Source organism: Carassius carassius, chromosome 33 (genome assembly GCF_963082965.1).
Source record: "Carassius carassius chromosome 33, fCarCar2.1, whole genome shotgun sequence".
NCBI classification, from domain to species: Eukaryota; Metazoa; Chordata; class Actinopteri; order Cypriniformes; family Cyprinidae; genus Carassius; species Carassius carassius.
In genome coordinates this window covers 29,286,220-29,305,788 of record NC_081787.1, presented here as the reverse complement: position 1 = coordinate 29,305,788, position 19,569 = coordinate 29,286,220, and the positions used below count along the sequence as shown (strand labels likewise).

Below are 19,569 nucleotides of genomic sequence, written 5' to 3'. Positions count from 1 at the left end.
TAGTTGCATAAACTTCTATAGTGGTTAATGGGAGATTACATACAGTATGTATAATTTGATGCAAATGTATAATACAAAATAAAGTGTTAGAATTTTTTAAATAATAAACAGGATTTTGGATGCTGATGACCATCTGTCAAAAGGGGTGGTTGGAGATCCTTGCTCTTTCTATATTACAAGTACTACTTTACTTCTGTAAAATATGTAAAATAATATTACGAAACAAAAACAAGATATTAGTTTATATCTCATTATTCTCTTTAGTTGCACATTTTAATTTGGTATCCCTTGCCAAGAATTCTGTAAACAAAAATGTTTTAATGACATTCTCAGTAATCAATGTTTCCTTTTTCTCAGCTTTTAATAGTTTAATTCAATTCTATATAGGATACAGCTGAGATGCGATACGATTAGATTAGATGTCATACCACATCAAAGATGGTAATGGAATGACTTTCCCTAATGTAGCCATTTTTAATTATGGATACATGGATACAGCTGAGATGAGGATGCGATTAGAATCATGATGTGCCTAAATAATACTGCAAACATTTAGTAATTAATTATTTCACAAATGCCATCATTCTTTATTAAATATATTATTTCAGGATACATATATTTCTGAAAATGTCCAAATTCTCGCCTGACTTTCTTGTGCAGATATTTAGCTGTAACTGTTGCATGTCTGCTCCAGCGGATGGCGAGAGCGAGCTTCGACTTTGGCAAATCTGTAGTGAGGGCAAGTCCGACTCTTTCAAAGATTCGGTTCTTTTGGCTCAAATGGCTCTTCATAGTATCATTCGGAGTCTTCTATTTGAGCCCGATTTAGCAATTGTGAATGGCTTGTGTGTTGGTAAGCATTTTTTTTTAATATAGTGTTTTCATAAAAGCAGCAAGCACATCAAACAAATGAAATAAAATAAAGGCAAAAGACACTATAGTCTTTAGTGCAGGTTGGCATTCAGAAACATCAGGCTTTTATTATTAAAAACGTGCTTGCCAACAAACACAAACCATTCACAATTTTTAAATTGAGCTAAAATCACAGGTTAAAATAGAAGGCTCCGGCTGAAGACTCGGTTCACGACACGAACGATACATCACTACTAAACTGCACTGCTTAAGAACAACAGCAGAGATTCATCAGATCTTTCTGGATTTAATGAACTGCTTCGTGCACACGCGGTAGCTCTAATCATCTCAACATTAGCGAGTTTCGTCAAATATATCGACTAATCCAAAAAGATGAACGTCCTCCCGAGAAAACGCGTTTCTTATTCACAGCAACTCTAAACAGTGAAGATCCACAAAACAAATTCAGCCAGAGAAACAAGACACTCACCGAGAAGGTTAAGCACTGAACAGTTTAACATTTTAATACAAGAAGCATTTGCTAGTTAAACTAACTCATTTAAATGTATTTTAACGGTGACGCCGTTTTCAACGCTTATTGTGCTTATATATGCTTTTATGTACTGGTTTATGGCAGCGTCAGAAATGCACTTTTTTTTAGAATTTATTTTACTTTTTTTTTGTTTTTGTTTTTTTGTTATACAGGAAAAGGCAGATTCTACAACTGTCATTTTACCAAAGCAAAGGTAATTGAAAACGACTGCTTCACAACATCTACCTCTGAGACATTAAGAGCTTCGAAGACATTCTCTTCCCAGATAGCACATGTACATCTGCAAGAGGTCTGTTAAAGATCACTTCATCTGGAAAGCTTTTGCTGAGTATAAACATCTGACAGACATCTTTAAGAAAAGATTATCTCTAAATCATAACCGTCTGTTTGACATCTGATAGGAAACGTCCTATATTGCAGGTGAGCAAACACTAAAAATATGTCTTGCAGACGTCAAATAGACACCTCTGTGATGTACAGTATGTGTGCTGTCAGGGTTGTTTCTAACTTGCACAACACACAAAAGACTAATCGGATGATTTTAATGACTGTTAGCTTTACAATCAGCTGCATTTGTCTTTGAGAGTGAATACTGCTGCCTTTTTTGTTATTACATTCAAATATCTGGAGCATTTAATTAATTCATATCCTTGGTGAATTTCTTGTCCTTGTCTGTGGTTTACAATGTTTTTAATTAATAATGGTAATGGTAAAACAAGCATTAAACCTCCATCAAGTAAAGTACTTTTATCTGAAATGAGAGTAAAAATACCTGCAACAGCACTTTTATGACACACGTTGAATGTTTTTGATCTTTTTGATCAGTCTGAAGTGTTTGCAGACCAGAGGATCAACATGAATCAGAGAACACCTGCGAGAGGCCGTCAAAATCAGCTCTTCAACCCAAATGAGATCCATCCTAATCCAGAACACGTAATTCAGCAAAATGTGGGTAGTGATGAAATCCCCCGTCAGAAGTTGTCATGCTCTCAGCTCATTGACTTTTTGAAATCAAGCAGCAAATCAAAACTAGCGTCTGAACTACTGTTATCAGCTGCTGAAGTCAAATACAGGCCAAACGTGACTGAGGCTTCATTTAGTCTGATGCAGCAGCCAAACATCAGCACTACAGCGTCTGTGGATCAGAGAGTCATCGCTTTGACCGTCGCCAAGAAGGATGTGGAGAATAAGATCTTCTCTAAGGGGAAAGTTTCTGAACACGTGTTTGCTGTGAAAGAAAGCAGCGCTGAGGTTTCCTACCACTGGATGATCGCCACAAGCGGTGAACTGTGGGACATTGGGGATATTTTCTCAGATACACATCAGTCCTTGCCAGAGCCGTTCCCAAATAAAATGACGGATTTTAATTTCCAAGCTGACTGTAAAGTTCCTGATCTGTCCAGGCGAAGCGTTCGTCCCTCAGCAGAAGAATCCTGGCGTGTGAAGGCCGGTCAAAGCCCAGACACACTGACTGACCACGCTGAACATGTCAGAATCCCAGAGTTTCAGAGTCGCAGATTTGAGGAGATGCCAGTTGTTATCAGCCATGTTGTTCATCCGAACAAGTTCTTCATTCAACACAAGGACACAAATCTCTGTGAACTGTCTGAAATCATGCTGTAAGTAGTGAAAGGAATAATTCACTCGAAAAATAAACTTTGCTGAAAACGTCCTCACTCTTGAATCCATCCAAGATTAAAATTTATTTGTTTCTTCATCAGAAAACATGAAACAAATCCAGCGTTAAGATGTTTTTTAGCTTCAAAGTGTCACTTCTGGCCAAAATATTTCTCTGTTTTGACTCTCATGGCGAGCAAGTGATTTTATACTTAATTTTTCCAAATCTGTTCCAATGATGAAAGAAACTCATCTGCATCTTTGATGGCTTGAGAATGATTACTTTTCCAGCAAATACTCATTTTCTTAGGTGAAGTAGTATGGCATGTCTATTGTTTGTTGCTGTGTCTTTACAGTTCCAGTGCGGATGTCTCTCTTTCTGTTTTCATTATGATTATGCAGGAGGAACAGCAGTAGATCTTTTGCAGAGATGAACCGCATCCCAGACATTGGAGTTTATGTCATGGTTTGGTTTCTCAAGCAAAAGATGTGGTGTCGTGGCCAGATCATCAGAATCCATCAGATGAGTCGAGGTGAGAGAAAGCCATTTTAAATCAGCAGTTCACCTAGAAATCCGTGTCATTATCATCACCCTCATGGCATTTCAAACTTTTAAGACTTAAGGATTTTATTTAATCTGGAAAAATTATTTGACAAGGTGTGAGAGAATACATGAATTTTCATTTTTAGGTGAACTGTTTATTTGAAATTTTAGCAGTAATTCTATGTAAGTGTTTTCATGTCAGTGATGAAATATTGATAATCATTTTAGGGCCGAGCAGCAGAGATTGCAGAGACGTTAAGGTGGAGGTCAGGAGGATTGACTATGGAGATGTTGTTTGGGTCTCTCTTTGGGAGGTTAAGGAATTGTTTGGAGAAACATCCATACCTGTGCAAGCGCTGCAGGTCTCACTGGCGAATGTGGGTGACTGTATTAATATTACTGTAGGGTTTATTCATTTGTTTTTAATTGATTAATTAAATTTAATTAAGTTGTTTTTTAACTTGTGTTATATAGGTGAGGCCAGTGAATGGAGAAACATGGTCTTTTGAAGCAATCAGCTGGTTCAAGAGTAAAGTGCAGAACAAGACTCTTTATGCCAGGCTCTACCCAGAAGAAAGAGAAGTTTTGGTTGAGCTCTTCATGGAGAAGGGAAAGATTGGTGCTATGAGGTACTTCTCCCTTAATTTTTTTTTTTTTTTGTAAAATTGGTAGATGACACTTCCTTACAGACTGGGGTTTTTCCAGCAGCATTAAAGACTGCTGCTGGTCCCCCTGTACCTAAAAAAAGAAATGTTACACCGGGCCACTTCAAATAACTTTGATCCTATCTCAAATTTTCAGTTTTTGGCAAAATTACATAAGCACATTTTTGCCTCTCATATGTGTAATCATTTCAAAGTTAATGGGTCATGAAACCTCAGACTGCTTTTTTTTTAGATTTTAGCAGAGGTGTTTGTGTTGCACATCATGGACAATGTTAGCATCCAATAATTTTAACTATTAGAGAAACCTTGATCATTTTAAAGGGGGTGGAGGGGTAGAATGCATGCATTTCATGCATTCAGAGTTGTTTACACTGTTAAAGAGTTGGATTCTCATGCGAAGCATGGACAAAGACATGGACAAAAAAAAAAAACTATTTGGATGTATGACAGTATTTCTGTGGCAAAAATCTCACTTCCGGATTCGTACAAGTTTCGGAGAGTTTTTTTTTAGATCATGGGTCTTCATGAAGTAGATGAAGGGGGAACTCCTAATATGGGCATTTCACCCAAAAAAAAAAACTGTTGCTGTACATGCAGCGACCAGAGCGAGAGCAGTTCGCGCCCATCAACGAGCTTCATCCGGTGGCAGCGGATGAACTGAGAGAAACGTTAATGGATCAAAGGAGAGTGTTTTTGCTTTGTAATAAGAGTCTGGCACAAACGAGATTCATTCCCTTTGTGAGCATAACCGTTTTTACAGCTCTGTGACACGACCCATCAGAAAGCTTATATTAACGCCACAGAATAAGCTTTAAAATTTCTCAGATGTGCTACGGCACGGTCATGTTTTTGATGTAGAGTGCAAATGGCTCTGCATTTATTTGTGTTTTTAACTTGATGGGAGTGAAATGAAACTGTCTGCGAAGCAGTTTGTTGTCTGTCTCCCCTCTTCCCTCTCCTCTGCTTGTAGCGCACCACGCCCACTTTTTTAGCATTTTAAAAACTGGTGAAAACTTGCTAGTGCAAAAATGGGGGGGGGGTGGATTTGACGAGACTTTAATAACCTTTTTGAACCTCTTCAGCTGGGTTTTCATAAAATTCACAGTATTGAGACAGTTTTGGTCAAAGTTACTAATGATTTGTTGATGGCTTCTGACACTGTTGCAACATCTGTTCTTCTTCATCCAAGAGCCTCTTTTGATACTGTTGATCACAGTTTATTACTTACATGGGGGTGGTGTTAGCGCAGTGGATAAGACACATGTCTTTGGTGTGAGAGACCCGGGTTCGAATTCACTGTGAGGCACCAATGTGTCCCTGAGCAAGACACTTAACCCCTAGTTGTTCCAGAGGCGTGCGACCTCTGACATATATAGCAATTGTAAGTCGCTTTGGATAAAAGCGTCAGCTAAATGTAAATGTAATGTATACTTGTCCTGAAAGAGTGTTTGGTGTGTCCGGGACTTACTTGAAGTGGTTGAGGTTTTTTTTTTTTTTCTGACCGGTTTGTTTCTGTGTGTGGTTATAGGTCAGAGATTCGCTCCGTTTCCACTGGTGTTCCTCAGGGGTCGGTTTTAGGCCCTTTACTTTTTAACATTTATGTGTCACTTTTAGGCCATCTTTTGAGATCCCTCAGCCTTCATTATCATTTGTATGTCGATGATACGCAGATTTATATACATTCAAAACCTCATGAGCACCTTGACGTTGCTTATTTTTCTGATTGCATTACTGTGATTAAACCATGGATGCATGGAGTACTGTTTAAATATCTTTTCTCCACCTCAAAAATTTAGCAAGATTGTCCTATGCTAAATTTTACTGTCACAGAAATGCTGATTAATTATTTTGTCATCTCATGGTAAGACTACTATAATGCCCTTTTAGCCAGAGTTCCTAAATCTACACTTAAGTTATGCACAATATGTGCAAAATTCAGCCACCAGGATTTTTAACGGGACTAGGATTGTCACATCACTCCAGTGTTAGAATCCTTGCATTGACTCCCGGTCTGGTTTAGAGTTGATTTTAAAAACTATGATGCTTACTTTTAAAGCATTGCATGGCCAGGCACCACATTTACTTACAGAATCGTAGATTGTGTTCCTCTCAGTCAAACTTGCTAGTTGTTCCTAAAACAAGTCTGAGATCTATGGGGTGATAGGGCTTTCTTTTCTTATGCTCCTGTCCTTTGGAATTCTCTGCCTCTCGAACTAAGGGAGGTTCAGACTTTTGCAGATATTTGCTTTTTGATTTTTCTTTCTTTATTTATTTTTATTGTATATAGCTTTTAAAGGCACTTTATTAAACAGTTTATTATTATTAATCCAGCCAACTGTTACTGACATTCAAGACAGTTTTGTCTGTCTAATATAAATCTAAAGCATTTTGAGAGCATGTTATAATGATGTTTTTGACTCTTACAAGTCATGGTCAAATGAGGTTTTTCTCTTTAGATTTGACTCTGATGTCCATTTACCTGGATTCAAACTCATCTCAGCAGTTTATAATTGATAGTAATTTCTAATATCTGTGCTTTGTGTTTGATTCTCTCAGGAGAGGAGACTCTCTGTCTGTTAGACTTGCTCAGAATAGATTTGCCATTCATGAATGTAACAAACCCAGGGGCCTGAAGAGAAGTGAGTGTCTCCTTTTTAAGTGATATATGACATGTACTGTGGATAATAACACGATGGACAGTAATTCTTCATAGTAACATGTATGATGTGATTTCTCAGGTGACATCCCAGAACAAAGAAGACAGCAGTCCTTACAGTGGGAGAAATATCTGATCTCCTGTTACAGTCACAACAGGAAATAATGTTCACATGTAATGTAATCATTACTGTACAACCTTATGAATACTTCACAATATCTACTACATGCATTTCATAGTCTCTGTTTGGTTTTAATTTTATTTGTATTGTAGTGTTGTTACTGTTAGTTTGTGAACAGTGTACATTCTTACCAGATACAGGGATATTTTCTACTGGTCCAGTCGTGTCAGTTGTTTAAATTTTTACTTGCGTTACCAATATTTTCTCTGGCCCTTTCACAAAAAAAAATAAAATAGTTGCTGTTATCACTGTTTTTGACCCATGTTATCTTTTTATTCTAATAAATATGTTAATATAACACCAAAATGTTAAATACTAATTCAATTGTACAATTCTCTATTCCAATTTTGATACGACAGGAAAAACTAGAAGCCTAACAAATATAAAGTTCAAACATTATTAAAGACAAGTTAACAGTCCGCAAATAAGAACAAATAAACAAATTACAAGCAACAGTGGAAATGAATATATAGAACAAAGACACAAATGAAATGATTCTTTAGGGAAAACTTTCCCAGTTACTTGGCTGTAAACGTATTCCCTGAGAAAGTGGAACGAGATGCTGCGCTGCTCAGCGCATTGGGAAACGTCTTATTCGTGACCAGCTGTGAATAATGTGTGTAACACGTTGATAGAATTGACCCGGTGGTGATATAGCCTCGGTTGATGATGTCATCGGAGCGCGCGCCCGCAACACGGGGCTATAAATAGATACACCACAGGTGCATCAACAGGATATTTTGTCTGAAGAGCAGTCCTGTGACATATTCAGTACGGCAATGCAGTGCAGCATCTTGTTCCGCTTTCTCAGGGAACAAGGTTACAGCTAAGTAACCGGGAACGTTCCCTTTCGAAAGCTTCTGTTGATGCTGCGCTGCTCAGCGCATTGGCAGGGTACACGCTGGGTCTTAAAAGCATTGAAAAAGTCTTAAATTTGATAATCTAAAATTAAGGCCTTAATAGCCTTGAATTTGGTATAAAAAGTCTTGGATTTCGTTACAAAGGTCTTATTTTTAACTTTTCCTAGGATTAAGTTCATACCTTAACAAAATGAACTGTTACTAGTGTAGGCTAATTAAAAATTCATGCAGCGTAATGTTGAGTGCACCTCGCGCTCCACGTCATAGCAGTAAGCGCGAAAGCTCGCGCACCCGTTACTATGGTTACTAGGCAAGTGAGGTAAATTACAGAACAAGATAGTAGCTAGCCTAGTTTGTCGGCTAAAATGGAAAAGTGTCGGTTTAATCCGCTGTGGACAAGGAATCCGAATTATGTTTGGGTCAAGCCTGTGCCAGGAAATGACCGCGAGGCCTATTGCTGTTGGTGCAGGAAATCTTTTAAGCTAGCGACAATGGGTGTTATGGCCCTGGACTCCCATATGAAGGGTGCCAAACACACCGCGTGTAGCACTGCTCGCCAGCGCCAACCACCTATTGGCCCGTTCTGTGCACCGCAGATCTCTTCGGTTACTGAAACAGCTCTGACTATCAATAATGAAGACATTTCTACAATAGAGATGCCACCACAGCCAAGGAACATTCTATCGTACTGTGGCTCGACACCAACTCTGCGGGCAGAGGTGATGTGGGTCCTTAAAACAGAGATTTATTAAATCATGTTTCCTGACTCCGAGGTTGCAGCTACATTCTCGTGTGGAAGCAACAAAACGGCATATATTACTAAATTCGGATTAGCTCCCTTTATAACGAAAGAACTGACTGACCATGTCAATATGTCCAACGGGTTTGTGATCATGTTTGACGAGAGTCTCAATAAGATGACGAAAAGTAAGCAGTTGGACCTTCATATTCGCTACTGGGTGGACGACCACGTTCAGTCACGATACTTCGGCTCGCAGTTCATGGGTCATGCAACGGCAGTGGACCTGCTCAAACATTTCAAAGTAAGTTTTTATTCTGAATTTTAAAAATGTTGAGTTTTTTTATTTATAAATAGTATATGATATAGTAAAGTAACATAACACGACCAAGTGAGCTGTTCTATAATATCACGATTGCAAATGTTACATTGAATGTATAGTTTAATAAACAAGTAGCCTAGCTAATATGTAGTCACTTACAATGATTCATTTATTAAGACGGTCACTTGCTGCCACCTATTGGTTTATTGTTTAAAGGCATCATTGTTTTTTTATATTATTTGTTTAAACATCTATCTCATAAAATTATTTATTACAGTTGCAATTTTGCAGTGTAAATGACTTAATTTGATTGATAACGGCAGCCTTATTATTAAAACTGAATTCGATCAAATGTAAGAATTTGACAGGAAAGAGAGTGCATATATATAGTAAGGTTTAAAAACTGTCCTTATAAAAGTAAATAACGCCCTGGTGTAAAAATCACAATTATGCAGATTTAAGTATGTAAAGTCTGATGAGAATATTGCTTCAAAATAAATTTGATTTATTTATGACAGACATTATTTAAAAAGTAGAAACATATTATGTCATTAAAAATGTATTGTAACATTATTATAAAAACTTCCTTATGTGTGATTTAAATGGAAGTAGCTTACAAATAAATAATTTTTAACCTTCAATAATAGAATGATGTACCATCTGGGGTTCCTTATGGTTTACTTTACAGTGAGAGATTTTTTTCTTGTTATGTACTGTACCTGATAGGCCCCAACTTAATTAATATGATATCAAATTGTTTTAATTATTGGTTTTATTGTTTATTTTTTTACTTGAAGGAAATGTCTTGAAGCAAAATGTTTTCTTGTCAGAATGCACCAGAATGCTTCATTTACATGTTTAAATCATAAAAATTGTCTCATGGGGGATAATTCCCCAGACCCCCCTACAACAAATTATTTCATAAACATGTCACCATTTCTGAACCTGTATCTCACCACTCAGACAGAACCCTTTAACCCTGAGGCCCCAACCTCCATCACACTAGCTATTATGTAGGCTATATAATGTCTTTGTTTAAAATTTGCTTTTCATGTCTTTTAGGAGTGTGTATGTGACCTTGACTTGAGGAAAATGGTCTCTGTGTCTATGGATGGACCCAATGTTAATTGGCGTTTTTTTGAGATGCTGCAGCAGGAGCATGCAGAGCATTTTGGGGGTGCTCAGCTGGCAGTGGTGGGGAGTTGTGGCCTGCATACTCTCCATAATGCTGTCAAATGTGGATTCACCGACTGGCATTTGGAGAAGTTCCTAAGAGCTCTGCATACAGTTTTTCACAAAGTGCCAGCAAGAAGGGAGGATTTCTGTAATCTCACAAAGTCCAAAATCTTCGCTTTGCCTTTTTGTGGTCATCGCTGGGTCGAGAACCTCCCTGTGGCGGAGAGGGCCCTTGTCATCTGGCCAGACATGAAGTATGTTGAGGCTGTTAGCACCAAAAAGCTTCCTAACCCTGGGACGTCCTCCTATGATACCATTGCGGCGGCAACCAAAGACCCTCTCATTCTGGCAAAGCTTCACTTTTTCATGGCAGTGTGTCGAAGTGTAACACCTTTCCTTACCAGATACCAGACTGATGAGCCTGTGCTGCCTTTCATTGGTAATGACTTGGCTGAACTGCTGAAGGTGAGGTGAATCTTCTCATTTTATTGTCATAGTGATTTTAAAATCTCCTCTCGTTCACAGTTACGCTAAGACTACAGCTAAGACTGAATGAATTGAAAATGCAAATATTTTGAATAGTCAGATAAATTAGGCTCATTTCATAATACTGAAGAAAAGAAACATTGTAAAGTCAGAGTGCTTATTTTGTATTGTAAAATATTTTGTATTCTCAAATATGTATATTTTTGTCTTTTCATAGAGTTTGCTGAGGCGATTCATCAAACAAGAACTTCTCAATGATGCCACACCTCAGCATTTGGTCCGGCTTGATGTTAGTGACATGCAGTCCAGGGTTCATCTAAGAGCTGTTGATATTGTCATTGGAGCTGAGGCTGCAATAAAGGTATTTAGGAAATACATAATGTGTGACCAGACTGCTCCTGGTGTCCCTGTTGTTAGACCCGTCTACTCAGCCCCTCACTGGATAGAAGGAAAGAGGAGGGAGAGGAAGCTATTTACTTAATTTAGTCCCCATTCATTCTTAGGAACGTCAGCAGCAGAGTAAATCCACTGAGGAGCTTTCTGTCCTCCAGTTCAGAAAGGAATGCATGTAACCGAATGTCGTAACCCAGCTGTGATGTATTCAAATCCAGAATTGTGTCAGGGCCAGATGAAGTGTCTAGTCAAAAGGTTTCTTCAAGACCATCAGTTAGATGGGGTTGCTACAGGTACATAAGATTAAGTCCTGACGTTAGGCATACAATTTACAAAAGAAACACGTGTACATTTGATGTGAGTGCTTTTTCTTTCACTCTTTCTTTAGGTGATCTGATCATTCAGCAATTTTCACAATTGTTGTCCCTGGAGGTGAGGAATGAGAAGTTCCTGTCTTTCAAGCCCCCTCGAGAAGAGGCTGGATGTGTTTCTCCATCCTTATATAAGTCAGCCCTACCCACAGCTCTGGGCTTTCATCAGAAACCTTCTGCTCCTCTCCCATGGGCAGGCTACGGTGGAGAGGGGCTTCTCTATCAATAAACAAGTAGAAACTTGTAATATCCAAGAGGACACTGTCATTGCACAAAGAGTTGTGTGCGATTACGTGTCCATGCATGGGGGTGTTACCAAGGTGCCCTTCACACCAGAGCTCCTGTCTTCAGTCACATCAGCAAGGGTGAGGTACAGGATGCACCTTGAAAGTGAAAGAAAGAAAAAAGATTCTCAAGCACATAGTCAAAGAAGAATAATGATTGAAGAGGAGTTGGAGCAGCTAAAAAAGACAAGACAGACCATCCAGAAAGTTGCGGAGCATCTGAGGAGGGATGCAGACTAGATGGCAGAGGAGGCTGAGGGCAAACAAGGCAGCAAAATGGCAGAGCTAATTGCCAAGTCAAACTCGTTGATAAGAAGCTACAAGAAGTTGACAGAACTTGAGAGCCTGGCCAAAAAAATTGCAACCAAGGCAGCAGAGCTGCGAAGGCTGTAGTGTTCAACACCAAGTTCAAATCTATTTGTTTATTACAAATCAAATGTGTTACGCTGTTGCGTATGTATTAAATATAACTGATAATTTAAATAAAATGTTTTATTTAATTCAAGTAGCCTACTTGTACATAATTATTTTCTAGGGTTCAAAATTTATACAGATTTGACATTTTCCCCTCATACTTCTGTCAGAATGGGTACGAAGTTGGCATTGAATTTCATTTAAAATGGTATTAAAAAGGTCTTAAAAAGCCTTGAATTTCATTTGGAGGATCCTGGGGGTACCCTGATTGGGAACGAGAATACCCACGCCGCCATGCTTGAAAAATGTCTGGACCCCTAAGGTTGTGCAGGTGTGCTATCAAACCACAAGAAGGCCTCAGACATTAGCTTGTGATATTGACTCAAGGACACGAGACCCCGGAGTAGCATGGACATCCAAACTATAAAATCTTATGAATGTGTGCGGAGAGGACCAACCTGCCACATCACAAACCTGTTGTAAAGGGGCACCCCTTATTGCCATGAGAAAAACCATTTTAGAGTCAGAAGTATTATCAGACGCTGATTCTAATGTTTCAAAGGGGGTTTCAACCAGACCCTCGAGAACTCTGTCTGGTGGAGGAAGCCCTAGCACTAAGAATGGTTTTAATAACATCCGGCGAAAGCCCTGTGTTCCTCAGTTGGTACCCTTCAGGGGCCAAACATTAAGATTCCACAGGTCGGGCCTGGGATGGAAAATCTTGCCCCCTGCCTGAGACAGAAGGTCCCTCCTCTCCGGAATCGCCATGGCGAGCCGTCGAAGAGAGATATTATCCCCGAGAAGCATACTCTGTTCGGCCAACGTGGTGCTATCAGCACAAGGCAAGACTTTTGTTGGCGAACTCTGGCTAGGACTCCCAGGAGCAGAGAGACTGGAGGAAAACGCATACAGGCACATTTTGGGCCATGTGTGCGTCATCGCATCCAGCCCCAAGAAGTAGAGGGGGACATTGCGCTGTTTTTCTGATGGGAGGTGAAGAGGTCCACCTCTGCTTCGTAAATTTTTTTCCAAATCTGTTTCACTACCTCTGGATGGAGTTTAAATTCCCCCATCGGTAGTGTCTGTTCAAACTCCCTGGAATGTAACCTGGTGTCATCCACCCGTACTAGGACATGACAGCCCCTCAAGTGATAGAGGAACTATTTCAGAGCCAGGAATACGGCCAAATGGCAATTGATGTGCCAATCGAGCTGATGACCCCCCATTCCCCTTTAGCTGGGTGGCCATCCAAGACCGCTCCCCAGCCCATCAGGGAGACTTTTGCTCAAAGAACCAAGATTGGGCGCACTTCCCCACCCCTTTTTGGGATCTGCTGTAATAGCCCGACTCTCTCCTTGGACGAGGAACATGTTCTATGGCAAAAGAGTCCCAAAAGAGTCTGTAGCTCTCAAGACCGTACCTGCATCAGCTCCGGTTTCAAGGAAGTGGAGACCACGCTGATGAAACGTGGAGGCTGACGAATAAATTGGATCCTGTATCCTATCTGTACTGTGCTCAATACCCCCGCAGAAATGCTCTCTGAGAGTGGTAACAATTTTAACACTTCCTTTTAAGGGGATGTTAGATGTTCTGTGTCCTGAACAATGGCAGGAAACATGGGAACATCTAACATCTTGTTGGAAAACCACCGCCCCCTAACATCTTGTTGGAAAACCACCGCCCCCGAAGCACAAGAAGTGGCGGGGATGGAGGGGTTTTGTGAGGGTAACGGGAAGGGGCGAACCTTGTGCACCTAGAGCCACTAGCTAGGTGCCCTAAATCGGTGGACCGGGAGGGCAAGACCGTACTAGCTGCTCGAGAGACCTCCGTAGAGGTAGTGAGCCTCTTAGCACCACTAGTTTCCAGGCGGTAACTGAGAGAAGAGCTCGCCGGAGATTGCTGCGCCCTGAAACACCGACAGGGTTGGCAGAACGATCTCCTGAAGGCACTGAGAAATGATGGACACCGTGTAATGTGGTGCCGATGGCCCCTCCCCTTGAGTGCAGCGAGGGAGGAAATGATGAATGCCTCTTCAATGCCAGTCAAATTAAGCCACAGATGCCTCCCTGTGCTGACTAAAGCTGACATAGAATGGCCGAAGGCACGGGGCATTTGCCTAGTCGCACAGGGAGACAAATCTGTGGCTCGACGAAGCTCAGTGCGCCTAGAGCCGCTAGTTCAGTGCCCTGAAGCGGCGGACCGGCAGGGGACAACCGTACTAGCTGCTCTAGAGACCTCCTTAGAGGTAGCAAGCCTCTTAGCACCGCTAGTTTCCAGGCGGTAACTGAGATAAGCGCTCGCTGGAGATCGCTGCGCCCTGAAACACCGGCAGAGTTGGCAGAATGGTTCCTGAGGGCACTGATGAGAGACGGGCACCGTGTAATAAGGTGCCAATGGCCCCTTCCCATGAGACAAATTCATGTCTCGACAAAGCTCAGCAACCGCTTCCTCGTGTGCCCAGAGCCACTAGCTCAGAGCCCTGAAGCGGCGGACCGGCAGGGGACGACTGTACTAGCTGCTCTAGAGACCTCCGTAGAGGTAGCGACCGCTTCCTCATGTGCCCAGAGCCACTAGCTCAGTTCCCTGAAGCGGGGAGACAAAACTGTGGCTCGACAAAGCTTAGTGCGCCTAGAGCCACTAGTTCGGTGCCCTGAAGTGGTGTACCGGCAGGGGACGATCATACTAGCTGCTCTAGAGACCTCCGTAGAGGTAGCGACTGCTTCCTCGTGTGCCCAGAGCCACTAGCTCAGTGCCCTGAACGGCGGACCGGCAGGCGACGACTGTACCAGCTGCTCTAGAGACCTCCTTAGAGGTAGCGAGCCTCTCAGCACCACTAGTTTCCGGGCGGTAACTAAGAGAATTGCTCACCGGAGATTCCCTGAAATTGGGGAGAGTAGGTTTCTTAACCGAGGATGCGGATTCAGGTGAGAGATAGCTCGCAAGCGTCTCTTCAACCCGAGGCATCTCCGAATACCCCCGCGACTTTGTATCCACGATAGTTGAAAAGGTCAACGTCGAGGGCCCAAAGATGCGGGAAGTATACGGTTTGCTCCATGACTTCGTCAGCTCATCATGGAGGTCAGAAACCTTTCCTCCAGCTTACTACGTTTGGGGGTCTCTTGTTTGCGTGGCCAATCAAGCTGCAACCTGTCCACCGCGCGAGTAACCTCTCGCAAGAGGAACGCTCATAGGCGGGCTGCTCATGGCCCGAAAACACAAGAGATATAAAATCCTCCTGGTGATCCGAAGAAACACCAGAGCGCGCTTCAAGATCATGAGAGAGGATGCGTGGATCTGGTGATACCGCAAGCGAAAGTGACGAACCCGTCGCTCGCTCGTCACGCAGATCCGCACATGAGCTCTTCGATGAAAAGGTGGGTGCTTGGTAACCGCTGTAAACAAAGCAGTGTTGTGCTTATAAACACTACTTTAAATGCATTATGCATAGAGTATATTATGCATATACTGGCAGATACATTTGCACCTCAGTATTGTTATACATTAACAGGATGCAATAATAACAGATTGTAAATGATTATATTTATTACACTTATAAATAAGTGTAAAAATAATTTTTACACCTTTAAAATAATTTTTAAAATAATTATAAATAATTTTTACTTCCCAACCTACAATTTTTAAAGCAGGATGTGCAAGTCGAACAAGTTTCGATTTTGATTGAACAGTCAGATTTTCATACCATGCTTTGATACCATATCTTAACTCTCAAAGACAGACTGATAGAACAGAAATAAAATCCTCTGATATACCCCGAATACTTTTAACCTTCACAAAAAAATATAACTTCTGCTGCAGTTTACAACACAGACTATTGATGTCAGTAGACCAACATAACGTATGAGATGAAACCTGTTTATTTAATTTTCCATGTATCGTTACATGACTGTGATCCCCGACAGATCTAGGATTGATGATCATTTCAACAGTCAAGTCACCTTTATTTATATAGCGCTTTAAACAAAAAAGATTGTATCAAAGCAACTGAACAACATTCATTAGGAAAACAGTGAGTCAATAATGCAAAATGACAGTTAAAGGCAGTTTATCATTGAATTCAGTGATGTCATCATCTCAGTTCAGTTTAAATAGTATCTATGCATTCATTTGCAATCACGTCAACGATATCATTGTAGATGAAGTGACCCCAACTAAGCAAGCAAGAGGCGACAGCGGCAAGAAACCAAAACTCCATCGGTGACAGAATGGAGAAAAAACCTTGGGAGAAACCAGGCTCAGTTGGGGGGCCAGAATAGTGTAGTATAGTAACTTAAGTTATTCGTTAGATTGAACCAAGAAAATCAAAGAAGCAGAGTTTTGTCTTATCTTTACTGCTTAAGGTCAATTTGTTTGTTTTACTTGCATTTGCGCTGAAAAGCAGGGTTCAGAAGAGTAGGAGATTTGCTTGTTGCCTCGTCTCAGGGAATCCACACACACCATTCATCTGCTGTGAGTTGGTGGAAGGAGCCAAAGATGCAGCAACTCAGTGAGATGGATGACATTGAGCATTATCTGACTACTTTTGAGTGAATCGCTACAGTGCATAAATGGCCTCCAGAGGATTGGGCCATTCGACTAGTTCTTCTGCTCACTGGCAAGGCCCATGCTGCCTATGTGGCGATGGATGTGGATGACTGCGCAAGTGAGAGAGGCAATATTGAAAAAAAAAAACATTCGATCAATGCTAAAACTTACCTGCAATGGTTTCGTACCATGGAAGTGATGATAGAAGAGACTCCAAAAGAACTGTATGTTTGGTTGAAGTTTTGTTCTACAAGTGGGTGAAACCTGCAGAAAAGGCTGTCTATGAGGTTGCAGAGACTATTATTTTGGAGCAATTTTTGAGAATGTTGTGCTCTGAACTGCAAACCTGGATTAAAGAGCATGATCCATCTTCATCTGAGGAGGCCCCCAGGCTGGCTGATGTCTTTGTGGCAGCTAAGTGAAGTACAGAGCCCTGGAGTTATGCTCAGTGGAATACTGTAAGGGACAAGCCTTCCTCTCGCAAGACATTCTCACTGCTAGAAGACTGTATGGTTGAGAGACTGGTGAAACAAACAGAAATGTCAAGTGTAGCTACAATGTCAGACTGTTATGTGTTATAGTTGTGGCCAGATAGGCCATAAAAAACCCTTGTGTCCAAACCTAAATAAAAAGCTTACCAATGTCTATTATGTTCCCCGAATGATGATTCCTGAACCTAGCATTACTCCAATGCCTTGTAAAACATAATGGTAAAAAGGTTATATCTTTTTTAGGCTGCATTAATTAGGTAAACCGGGAACACTTCCCATAACACCTGATGTACTTGCTACATCATTAGAAGAATGGCAGCTATGCTAATATTAGTCTGTTTCTCTCTTATTCTGAGGTCACCGTAGCCACCAGATCCAGTCTGTGTCCAGATCAGAGGGTCACTGCAGTCACCCGGATCCAGTATGTATCCAGACCAGATGGTGGATAAGCACCTAGAAAGGACATCTACAGCCCTTAAAGACAGCGGAGGCCAGGACAACTAGAGCCTCAGATACAGATTCCCTTGTTAAGACCTTGTCTCAGGCGAGGACACCGGGACAAGTCCACAGGAAACAGATGATTCTTCTACACAATCTGACTTTGGTGCAGCCTAGAATTGAACTGCTTGTTTCATCTGGTAAGAGAAGAACTGGCCCCCCAACTGAGCCTGGTTTCTCCCAAGGTTTTTTCTCCATTCTGTCACCGATGGAGTTTTGGTTCCTTGCCGCTCTCGCCTCTGTCTTGCTTAGTTGGGGTCACTTCATTTACAGTGATATCATTGTCTTGATCGCAAATGATTGCAGATACTATTTAAAATAAACTGAGATGATGACATCACTGAATTAAATGATGAACTGACTTTAACTGTCATTTTGTATTGACACACTGTTTTCCTAATTAATGTTGTTCAGTTGTTTGATGCAATCCTTTTTTGTTTAAAGCGCTAAATAAATAAAGGTGACTTGACTTGACTAGTAGATACAGAATTCACCCAAACGTTAGTAGAAGCAGGCCTTGTATCTGTTCCATGGAAATTGATTGCCCTGTCATGGTAAAATGTATCCATGATGAAGAACGGTCTTGTCTGACCACTGGAGTGTATTTAGGGGTTAATGAGCAATTTTATCTTCTGAAAGTGCGGCTAGGTCCAAAACTGCCATATCCTGTGATGATCGTTCATGACTGCCCTGTGTTAATGGATTTATTGTATCCAGGCAGCTCTTGCAATCTGGTGTTAAAACGGGCAAAATTTGGAGTCACAGAGTGAATGAGGGAAACCCCTTGAAATGCTTTCCCTTTTATGATTGTGCGATTCTAACCCACCCAGTAAAGCCTGTGAACTCTGAAGCAGAGAAGTTATGCCGCGTTTCCATCGAAATTACCCAGAACATTTGTACCAGGAACTTTTTTTCCCAGGAACATTTTCCCCCCAGACGTGTTGCTTTCTGTGTTTCCACCGCGGTCTAATTAAGTACCGGGAAGATTAGGCAAATAGAAAAAAACGAAATAGGATATCAAATACCACTGCCTCCTTTCGTTTTCATTTGAACATAATAATAGCAGCAGAAATGTACTTAGTTCGGGGAAATGTGAATATATATAGTAATTCGAATGATATTTTTTATGTTTAACCACTAAAGAAACATCAGAGCCAGTGGCACATATCAGAAGGTCTAGCCGAGGTAAGAGTGCTCCAGACGGATACATGATCACTGAGCTGTATGATGAAATCGGCGAAACACATTTTTAAATAGTCGCTGTCTTTATGAATAAACCACAGATTTAAGTTTTAAACAACTACATTCTCGCCTGAAATACATTTAAAATTACATTTCATGACATAATAACAGTAATATTTTGAAAATGATCCAAATAAATGGTGGTTGAAATCACAATGCTGCATTAAGTTCCGGACCTTTGAAAAAGTACTACCTCGCCAGCAGGGACTTTCTGAGGAGCATTTTATTACCCAGAACTTTATTTAGTTCCTGGTTCCTGCGGTGGAAACACACCGAGTACCGGCTCAAAGTCCCTAGTTCCTGGGTAAAGTTCCTGGGGTGGAAACGCGGCTTTAGACAAGTTTCAGGGGACTGTGGTGGAAGTCACAGATGGGGAAGGTTTAGAAAAATTCAATTGTGAGTGGCAGATACCTACTGATATGTCAGAACTGCAGAAAACCAATTCTGAAATTGGTTCCATCTATGCTCAAATGATTTAAAGTGCAGAGCAAGACAAGGAGATGTGTTTTAAGGGTTCTTCTTTTTGCTTGGAGAATGATCTGTTGTATTCTAAGACCCGAAATGCCCTACAAATGGTTCTCTCGTTGAATGTACACAATGTGGTCATGAAATTGGGGCATTCTATCCCCTGGGCTGGTAATTTGTGTCACCGTAAAATGTACCAATGAATTAACAAACCAGGC

General features: G+C 41.0%; 1 protein-coding gene across 1 annotated transcript; it reads left to right on the top strand.

Moving 5' to 3' along the window:
• The first annotated feature begins 1,011 nt into the window (after positions 1 to 1,011).
• LOC132114067 (uncharacterized) lies at positions 1,012 to 7,318 on the top strand. Its single transcript, XM_059522205.1, has 8 exons — positions 1,012 to 1,349; positions 1,568 to 1,825; positions 2,238 to 3,024; positions 3,425 to 3,555; positions 3,795 to 3,943; positions 4,041 to 4,195; positions 6,788 to 6,870; positions 6,970 to 7,318. The coding sequence occupies exons 3-8, from the start codon at positions 2,261 to 2,263 to the stop codon at positions 7,050 to 7,052; spliced, it is 1,365 nt and encodes a 454-aa protein (XP_059378188.1). The 5' UTR covers positions 1,012 to 1,349; positions 1,568 to 1,825; positions 2,238 to 2,260; the 3' UTR covers positions 7,053 to 7,318.
• Positions 7,319 to 19,569: the final 12,251 nt, after the last annotated feature.